This window comes from Pungitius pungitius, chromosome 1 (genome assembly GCF_949316345.1).
Source record: "Pungitius pungitius chromosome 1, fPunPun2.1, whole genome shotgun sequence".
Lineage (NCBI taxonomy): Eukaryota > Metazoa > Chordata > Actinopteri > Perciformes > Gasterosteidae > Pungitius > Pungitius pungitius.
Genome location: NC_084900.1, coordinates 9,121,878 through 9,131,608, shown reverse-complemented (window position 1 = coordinate 9,131,608; position 9,731 = coordinate 9,121,878). Strand labels below are relative to the sequence as shown.

At 42.5% G+C, this 9,731-nt stretch overlaps 1 protein-coding gene across 1 annotated transcript; it reads left to right on the top strand.

Moving 5' to 3' along the window:
• The first annotated feature begins 1,461 nt into the window (after positions 1 to 1,461).
• Positions 1,462 to 8,227, top strand: tmem88b (transmembrane protein 88 b). Its single transcript, XM_037481094.2, has 3 exons — positions 1,462 to 2,017; positions 5,123 to 5,524; positions 7,398 to 8,227. Exons 1-3 carry the CDS (start codon positions 1,976 to 1,978, stop codon positions 7,671 to 7,673), a joined length of 720 nt encoding a protein of 239 aa, XP_037336991.2. The 5' UTR covers positions 1,462 to 1,975; the 3' UTR covers positions 7,674 to 8,227.
• Positions 8,228 to 9,731: the final 1,504 nt, after the last annotated feature.

Here is a 9,731-nt window from a genome sequence, read left to right as displayed (position 1 = left end):
GGAAATCCTGCTTCAAACCACACAGGAAGACACCCTCCATCCGTATTTTTGTGCCTCCACAGTCAGGTGGGGTTGAGGTGGATGATGAATGCTCTTTGCTTTGCAGAAAACATTTTTGCTTCCAATCAAGACACGAACAAAGGTTCACATTTTGCAACTAACTGCAATGACATTAAATCAACACCAAATTAAAGACGGCAATGCCAACAATACTAAAAATGTCAATAGGTTCATCACCTTTTACTATAAACCACCATGTTATTTGTTGAGTCCTTAGATCTTAGACCTATATTTTTTGCAGGAGAATGAATCAACATGCATTACTTAACGCAGTTTAAAGGAAAGTATGGAGACCAAACAAACATTTCAACCTCACAGCAGGGCAAAGGGGCAGAATATCAGGATCAGACAACACTAAACATTTAGCTTATGCTCTGATCTTTAATCATTTCCCCGATCTCGCTTCCTTCAATATCTTTGTAGCTTTTACTTCTGTAAACCAGAGAACTCAAGCTTGTATCCAACATCTCCCGATAGCATATCTCATACATTTCAAACAGTGCACACTGACGTCTCTTGAGTGGCTTCACAGCTTCTCTTATGTTGAAATCGTGCAAATACTGTCATACCCGAGGTTTGACCTCAGATACAATAAACCACCGTTTGAAACTCCAATAGTACACGTCGTTTGTTAGTCTCCACGGACTGTGCTGCCAAACTCCTAGGAACAAACTTCCTTCAATTCCCGCAGACATTGACCTAATCCATTGTTTTTTCTTAACCAATTCATCTCAATCACACAACTTTTAGTAGAGCTACATGGACGTTGTTAGTTTATCCGTTATGGTTCAGCTTTGTCAAATTCAAACAGGATGTTTTAGGACTGAGCATTTGGAGACAATGTCCTTTAAGGTGAGGAAATAGGCCTAAAATACTGTTTCCACTTCTTCATGTCCTTAAGTGAAGCGCTGTTGGCTCAAACTCAGGAACTAATGCATGCACAGCACAACCAGGCATCTAATGAGATAAGTAAGATATTATAGTAAGCATATCCATAGTCTCACTTCCGCAAATGGTTAGGTTTAGAGAAAAATGAATCCCATATAAATCCCCAAATGCTCCTTTAAAGAAGAAAACATCTAAATCATAGCAAATAATTCAAAGCTATGGGCAATTAAAGCAGTAAAAGTCTGATGAAAGATTGGCACACCATCATTTGCCAGACATGTCACTGCAATAAAAACGCCTTTGGACTCTTTTACAACCAAACATAACAAAAACGCACAACCTGAATAATCTGCTCAGCACCACTTCACCAAAGTCTGTCTCTGCTTCCCTTCCCCCTCATTTTCTGCTCTCCTAAATCTCAACTTATCAGGCAAACTGCCTCGCTCTGACCCCCAACATGCAACACCCAGCCCCCACTCAGCCAGAGACAGGGTAAAGGAGGGCGTAGCATGTCCTGGATATGTGAGAGGGAATGTGCATGTGCTGAGAGGAGTTGTTGGAGAAAAGCAGGGTCTGATAAGCCTTGTGGGTGGGGAGAAAGTGGGATGGATGCAGGGAGTGGAGGAGGGAAGGAAATACGGCACTGTGGACTCGATCAGATGGTGAGGTACAACGAGGACGGCGGACGGAGAAGAGGTTCCTACTGAAAACAAAGACCACGGCCATCGACATCACGACAGTAGAGACATTTCATGTGGAATAGAGACTCTGGGGTATAATCAGCTCCACTGACAACTCTGGATAGTGGAGAGAAGAAGCAGCAGGAAGCCGACATACCACCACCAAACAGATAAGGCTTTAGGAGGAAACCCCCAAAGAACACACGCTCCTTCAACTTCACAGAAGGTATAAGAGCAGGAAAAGTAGTCCTGTTTTTGTTGAGCTGAAGGGACTTTGTTGAAGCGAAAGGAGTGACTGTGTGTCCAGGCCCGACTGGACAGAAGGAGTCTTGAGAAAAGCGGCAACAATGAACGAGCAGCAAGAGGTGTACCGGGCCCCGCAGCACAACGTGAGTACAAATGCAGCCGCATCACTCAGACATTCAGAACCTCATCACTACCACTCAACCGCCGACACATCTTCTTACAACGGATTTCTCTAAAGGGAGACAAAAGGTCTGCTTTACTACTGATGAACATAAAGCAACAAGTCTAGGTCTGAGGGACATGGAATTAATTACCGCAGTTGCTTTGTTACAGACAATAGAATAATAGAATGCTAGAACAATAGAAAATGTCCCTACAGCATCCAGGCACAACACTGCAAGTACTGGGTGAGAGTATTCTCCATGATGACATGCACACTGGGAAGAGTTGGGAATCAATCATGGGTTGGGGGACATGCCAAGATACGGCAGCCACGTTGAGTTCATTGAACAATAGGTTTAGAATTCCTTAATTTCCATCAAACAATAGAATGACGCATTGTTCAAAAGAAGTGCTGCTCATACAGTGAGTAAAATGGGGGGAGGGCCTAAATGTATTTTCAGTAAGGGGCACGATGAGTCACCTCTAAAAACACATGCATGGGGGCATATACACTTTCCTGCTAGTCCTTCCAATACAACACTTGGAACAACAATGGGAAGCAGGCGTGGAAAATAAACAGCACTCAAGCACCGAGGACAGCATTGTAAAGATAGTCCTTGCTTTTCATTTCGTTCGAGCTCAGCTTCAACGGCATATTTATCCAGCGAATGCACTAAAATGGGCAAGAATAGTGCCTCTGCTCAGACAAATGATGTTACATCTCATAATAGCTTAACTAACGGACAAAAATACATCAAACAACTATTGCCAGAATGGAGGAGGAGATTTTTCAATGTGGTTTAAAAATAAACATGAACCATCATACGCCACAACCAAAACAGATCCTCTGTTGGTCCTGCTACTTCCGGACAGGTTCCCAAACATCAGAGCATCCTGGTGACGTACATGGGCAAAAGGCCATGTCAAGCAGTGATAATATTCCATCCTGCGCTATCAAATTACCATGACCTTTACCACGAAGTGTAAAACCTTTTTTTTCAAATCCATCCTTGCCCCAAAAACAGCTGAATGTTAAAGATTGCAAACGTGAAAGCACCCTGACAGGTTCACCGTGTCGTCCTCGGGGATCTTTTCACTGCTCTAGTTTTTTGGCTGCTGACCTGATCACACAAATGTCTGTTGTCTAACTGAGGCCCCACTGTGTGCTGACCTCTGAGTACGGATATCCTTTACCAGACGCAGCTGCATACCACATCAAATGTGGTATAAAGTAGAATGGATTTTAACTAGGGATGCCCCCCCCCCCACAAAAAAAAAACAACTTTAAACTTGAATCTGTTCCAAATGAGTAAAAGCCCTGGCAGCTGGCTCACGGACCTTTTTTACAAAGTTAGATTTCTGGGGGCGCCAGAGATGTGCTTTGCTGATATGAACAGCCTAATTAATGAAAGATAATCACTTAGCTCATCATTGTAGCTGCAAAAGTATTTGAACTTCTGATATTTCTGCTCAAGATAGCCTTGTTTTACATACACACATAAGGCATTGTTGATTATATTCTGAATTCATTGTCTCCCCACCCCCCTCACAAAATAAAATCAAGAAGAACCAATAAATAGGGCTGGGTACCGAAAACCGGTACCAACATGACCGGTACCTATAGCACCGAAATGCAACGCAGATTTCGGTGCTTGCTTTCGGTTCCTGGGCCGATTGAAACACTTTATTTAAACACTGATGGCACCGTCCTTGCAGCAGCTAACGACAGCCTAGCGCCTGTGTAGCTACAGCAGCTCGCTAGACATCCACCTTCTGTTCCTATTTATTTAAGTCAGTGTTTCCCTCCGTTATTAAAGTCTGCAGTTCTTTCACAGCGCGCGCACTATCGCCCCGACAGAAGGTTGTTTGATTCTTTTCGTCTTTATTGTACGCAGCAAAGCGTTGACCAAACGTAGAAATAATAATAAATTCTATCACACGGTAGATAAGCAATATGCTCTTGCGCTCTTTAGTTCCTGCACAATGAGCAAAAATCTAAAATTAAATGATAGGGTTAATATGCCCCAAATTCCAATGAAATAACATATACACTTCAAACTCTTATAGAGGGGAAACACCAAGTTACTAACAGTTAATGTATCGTTGTCAAGTTCAAAGCTGTAGTTTGAAGCCAAGTGTTGTTCACTTATTGTTGTTCAATCTATTGTTCAATTTGAAGAAACATTTTTGCCTTGGCATTTCAATTATTGTTTTGTCCTGTAAAAAAATAAGAAAGAAGAAAGTATCGGTTTAGGCACCGGTACCTTTTGAAAGCACCAGTATAAAAAAACAAAAACAAAAACAATACCCATCCCTACCAATAAAAGATTAATTAAGGTACCAAGCCAATCAATAATCAACACAGTAATTAGTGACGAATCTTATTGATACCCAACCCTATTCCTAACTAAAGGAGCTTGGATGGAAGTAGACTGAAGATGCCACCACAGTCACGTTTCATACAGAAATCACCAGAAAACCCCAAAGCACTTTTGTAGAGTCTTGGAATCAAGCCCTGAACCAGAAACCGGTCAGTTGACTTTTCTTAATACTGTAGCAAGAAAATCAGTAAGAATATATGGATTATTAATGGTTGTTTTAAAATAGGTTGTGAACACCTACTTTGTAGGCCATTTTACAATTAATCATCAAAGGTCATATATTTTGTGAAGAGGCACAACTTCAGCACCAAAGTACAAGTTTTGTTTCAATGAAATGCCAACAGTGGTTTTGTTAGAGCACATATCGTATATACCATCTCTGCTTAACTCACAGACATGACATCACAAACACACTGCTGTACACAAACAGACTTTGACGCCAGTAAGCCTTCATCTCTCCACTATATAAACTATCCAACTTGTTAGAAAATCAGTGCTCTGATAATCATCACCTCACCGACAGCATCTCACAAGGCTTGCTTCCTGGTGGATAAAACGTCTGAACTCTTGGTGAACCAGGAGCTGGTAACTCTTGCGAGACGGGAACTTTATTGGGTACAAAAGCTATTGTGTAACTCTTCCATCTGACTACCGTGCTCATCCCTCCATTTCACGCCATTTATCCGTTTACTTTTCTGTCCGCAGTTCACTACGAGTATGACTAGTACTCTAGAGAAAGGGGCCCACCACCAGGCCTTAGACCTGTCCGAGGAACTGCCACCGCATCACCACCACAACAGCCACCACCAGCACCTCCACCATTCCAACTCACTCGCCTCCACCGCCGCCGTGGGCGGAGGCAGAGAGACACCGTCGCGTGTAGTCGTACCTCCTCCCTATTCCGCAGCGGAGAGCGGCGGCGGCGGGGGCAGTGAAGGGCCCCTGGAGCTGCGGGGGTCCCTGGACTGCTGGGCCTGCTCCGTGCTGGTGACGGCTCAGAACCTGATCATCGCCACAATCAACGCCTGCCTCGCCGGACTGGTGTTCGGCACCGTCCTGACGCCGGCCATCGTCATGGTGGTGTTCGGATTCCTGTGCCACTCTACGGTAAGAGAGGGTGGATGAGTAAGTGGGCTTTAAAGGCTTTGTAGCTCTCGCCTACATCTGGCCAATGGCCCACGGTTTGTTTCCTTGACACTGGTGCAGTGACCTTTGTCCTTTGGTAAGAAGGTGAAAATATGTTTGCGTGTTAATGAGGCAAAACGTTGACACACAATGGCTACAACTAAACTAAAAAAAAAAAAGATATAGAATTGGCCATATTCTTATTGTTATATAACATCTAAAAGTCCTAATCTCCAAACTTTGATCCAAAAGATCCAAACAGTTGGGCCTGGGGCTTAGGGTGGAGTTTGGCTGCACCAGTGATGAGAGGCTTTGGAATCTGATAAGTCTGAGGTTCTTTCAGATGTAGGCGAGATGTAAGTTGTGCAGCCATCAAAACCTAAAACTTAGATTGCAATTTAAAGACTCTTGGGATTTGGTGGAATATATTTTTTTTAAAAGGGCAGAATGTAAATTGTAGACGGCTAAAAATAAGAAGACACGCAACTCAAACAAAACAACCTTCTGGTCCCGTTATTCAGGGAGCGTTAACCTGTCACCACGGTTCACAGACCTTTAATGCCTAGCGATGGCATTTCTGCAGGCCGACGACCTTCTTAATGATCGAAGAGACCAGGATTCTCTGTTCCCGTTCCCCCTCACAATTAGGCCTCATGTGACAGCAGCTTAGAGGGATTATTAAGACCTGGGAGGATGGAAAGAGGGGGAGAAAGCCAAAGGGAGAAAAAAAACAGGGTGAGAGGAAAAGCAGGTACAGGCAGGTGAGCAAAGTATTTAGGGCTTTTTCAAATTGAACAGGGAACAAAGAGACATACATATTCCAGTCATTTTAGGAAATTTAGTCAATAATATCTTATCCTAAAACACACACTCTATTTCACATTAACACAAATAGGCACATTCCTAGAGGGCTTATTTGCTTACTCATCCCCACACTACCGCCCTCCTTAATGTGTTGCATTCCATCTCCAACTGGAATTTCAACAGCCTGCAGGATGAAATCACAATATTTTAGTTCCTTTGTGTCGGACATATTCTGGTACCAAGATCTGTAAATTACCACTTTAGCAACAGTTCAAGATTCCTTTTATTGTATAACTACCAATAGTGCAAACTCAATTCCCCCCTAAAATGAAAACATCTACCAGGATAAATACTAGTCTCTCCCCTCAGTGCTTTCTCATGCTCTCGAATGTTCACCTCATGGGGCGATAAGGAGGATTTAGGCAGCTCGCTGTCTCTCAGTTCCTCTCCCACACTGAAACCCTCACCCATTTACCTTCTCTCCCACTTTCATAGTATTCAGCTCAGCAACAAGACTACATGCTTCGACATATGGTCAATATCAACAGTAGTTTCTAAAAAGTTTGAGTGATTTGTTTTTAATCAAATTACATTGAATGACCTACTGATTACGTTTTTTGAGAGTGTGAGAGATCTACTGGTACATTACTGGTGTCGGTCCTAAACTTAACACACATACCACATAGAGCACATCATCGGTTTTCCTTAGCTGTTCTTCCATGAACTTCACAAACCACTAGTGTTCCATGTGAGCGAAGTTAACTCTACATACAAAAGCTATGTGCCAAAACAATAACTTTTTAAAAATCTGCAGGCCAAGTTGCTCTGCCCCTAACATTTGACCTCAAATCTGAAAGGGGATATGAAGATTGTAAAATATTCAGATCAAAACCAATGTTGTTTGAAAAAGTGCCCTAGTGTTAAGCCTTTGTTGGCGACTTGCAGGTGTGAACGTGTGCAACTCTTGTGACAGTAGCACATTGCTGAAAAATGGATTGCTCTCGCAACAACATCACTTCCAAGCGCCTTCCTTCTCCCCTTGTCTCACCAGGTCCACCCTCACGGGGCAACCACCTACTGCTCGGACCTGCTGACCGACGGCGGCTGCGTGGCTCTGCTGGTGGTGGGCTTCCTCTTGGTCACCCCGCTGCTGGTCCTCGCGCTGGCCGCCTACTGCCGCCTCGCTCGACACCTCCAGCTGGGCCTGTGCTTCATCCCGTACAGCCGCGCCGTGTACAAGAACCTGCCAGCCACCCAGCACCGGGGCCTGGGCACCGGCTGCTGTGGAGGCCGAGACGGTGGCGGAAAGGGAAAGGTCTGGGTGTAAGATAAATCTGCGAGGAAGGGGGGGGGGGGGGAACTGAACGAGAGAATAGGGTGGGGGGCGTATAGGATGATAAAAAAGCAATGTATGCAAGAAACAGAAAAACTACCAGAGACGTGAGGAAGCCAGCTGAACATCCTGGAAGACTAGCAGCATTGTTACAAACGCTGACATCCCAGGTCTTATCTTCAGGGCAACCATCGCTTGTAGAGGGGAAGAAAAAATACATGTTGTACTAATGTATTTGTCAAGATAATTACAATAAACAAAATAAATACTAAAAGGTATTTGTTGCCATTATTCCTCAGGACACCTTCAGTCCGCCAGTAAAGTAGTAGTTAACTAATTACCTGTTAATAGAAATAGGTTGACATGATAATGCTAAGATGCTGAATTCAGTCATATTCAGAGCCGCTTGTCCTTCATACTGTGTTGACGGCTGGCAAGAGACAGAGTACACGCTGCATTATTCATCAAACAGAGGGAATGACTATGTAATTCACAAGTTAATAACCAAATAAAATAACCAAACCAAGTCTGACTACCATTGTAAAAGAGAGGAGCACCTTGGATACACCGAGGTGGTCATTATAAGGACAAAAGCATCTAACCATATCTGCATTTAACATCAACCATTCTAAAAGAACAAGGAAATAGTGACTGATTTTCTGTTGAAACACTGACTATTGTTAAGTGTTCCTATATTGGAATTTTTAAAATGCATTTGGGTAAAAACATCCTTTTTCTGCAGCTTAGCTTAGTGGTTACTGCCTCCCTCTAGCGGTGAAAGATTAAATTATGTCGAGACAAACAAAAACATTCATAAACTTTAAGGCTTGTGACCTCATTGGAATAATCTATATGTGTAGCCAGTCCCAGGTTGCTTACGTTTGCTCTTTGGAGAAAATAAAGTTAGGGTAATGTTTACTTCCTGTAAAGGTTGCTTCGGAAAGATTTAGATAAGGACTGAGAAGTGAAACGTGTCACCAAATGGGACAGACACAAAACAGAAAACCACAGAAAATAGACTAACATGGTCAGATTAAAACTTGTATTACAAAGTAGTGCAGCGTTTCCTGGTCACATGGCAACATCTTGTCCAAAAGGAATTTAAGACGCAGAAACTTGGCAGTTGGAAATTCTAGTTTGCACAAATCTAACGTCAACTGAAATGCAATGTTCAAATGGTAAAGTTCGCTCTGATATGATTATGTTATAGCAATGTTGGATCATTTCAAAGTGGGACGGATACAAATAGCTTAAGTGCCCTCTAGTGGAAAGAAGGGGAAACTACACTCACTGGATCTCACTAGAAGCTGTTTCCATTGCTATTATCCTCAGAATCTCCTAATGCGTTATTCTCAAAGAATCCAAATGTATTTTATGATAATCATGAATTCACATTATTTATAGGGACGCCGAAACGATCAATTAAATGACCAACGTTGTGTTTGTATTTTTCTACTATGGCACGGACATTTCAGGTGCCTTCTTAAACTGGTTTACACATCGTTGTTCATTGTTTAATTTGTTTTTGCTTCACTTAACCCTTAACTACAGGGTCACCTGGCACTGAAAACTACAGCTGGTTATCATACATGTTAACATTTCTTTAGTTAATCAAAAAAATCAGAGGAATTATAATGACCACCTGCCAACCAACGTAAGCTAAATGTATGCCCACCCAATTTAATGCCGTTATATTTTATTATCTTTACCTTGTTAGAAAATTATAGTTCATTAAGACTTTTTTTACCCACCTTCAGCTGTAACTGTACCCACACAAAATGTTTTCAAAAGGAACATTAATGAGCAAAAAAAAAGTCCGTTTAACGTTAACTTACCTGGGATGAACACAGAAACATTGAATTGTCTCCTTACGTATTCCACAAAGATATTAATAAAGATGCTATTGCGTTCATGAATTAATTCATTAATATGGTTTAGTTTTCATTGTTGATCATAGCTTTTGGGGAGCGCCGATTCGGGTAAAAACAAAGGTCTTAATTAATTCGCAATGAATTACACCTGCGCCGCTCCGCCGGTATGCAAATGAACCGG

Bases quoted from the DNA above. Each gene is read 5' to 3' on its own strand.
- tmem88b (XM_037481094.2), top strand. From the start codon at position 1,976: ATGAACGAGCAGCAAGAGGTGTACCGGGCCCCGCAGCACAAC. The intron at 2,018-5,122 runs GTGAGTACAAAT...TTCTGTCCGCAG, and splicing joins ACCGGGCCCCGCAGCACAAC to TTCACTACGAGTATGACTAG. The intron at 5,525-7,397 runs GTAAGAGAGGGT...TTGTCTCACCAG, and splicing joins GATTCCTGTGCCACTCTACG to GTCCACCCTCACGGGGCAAC.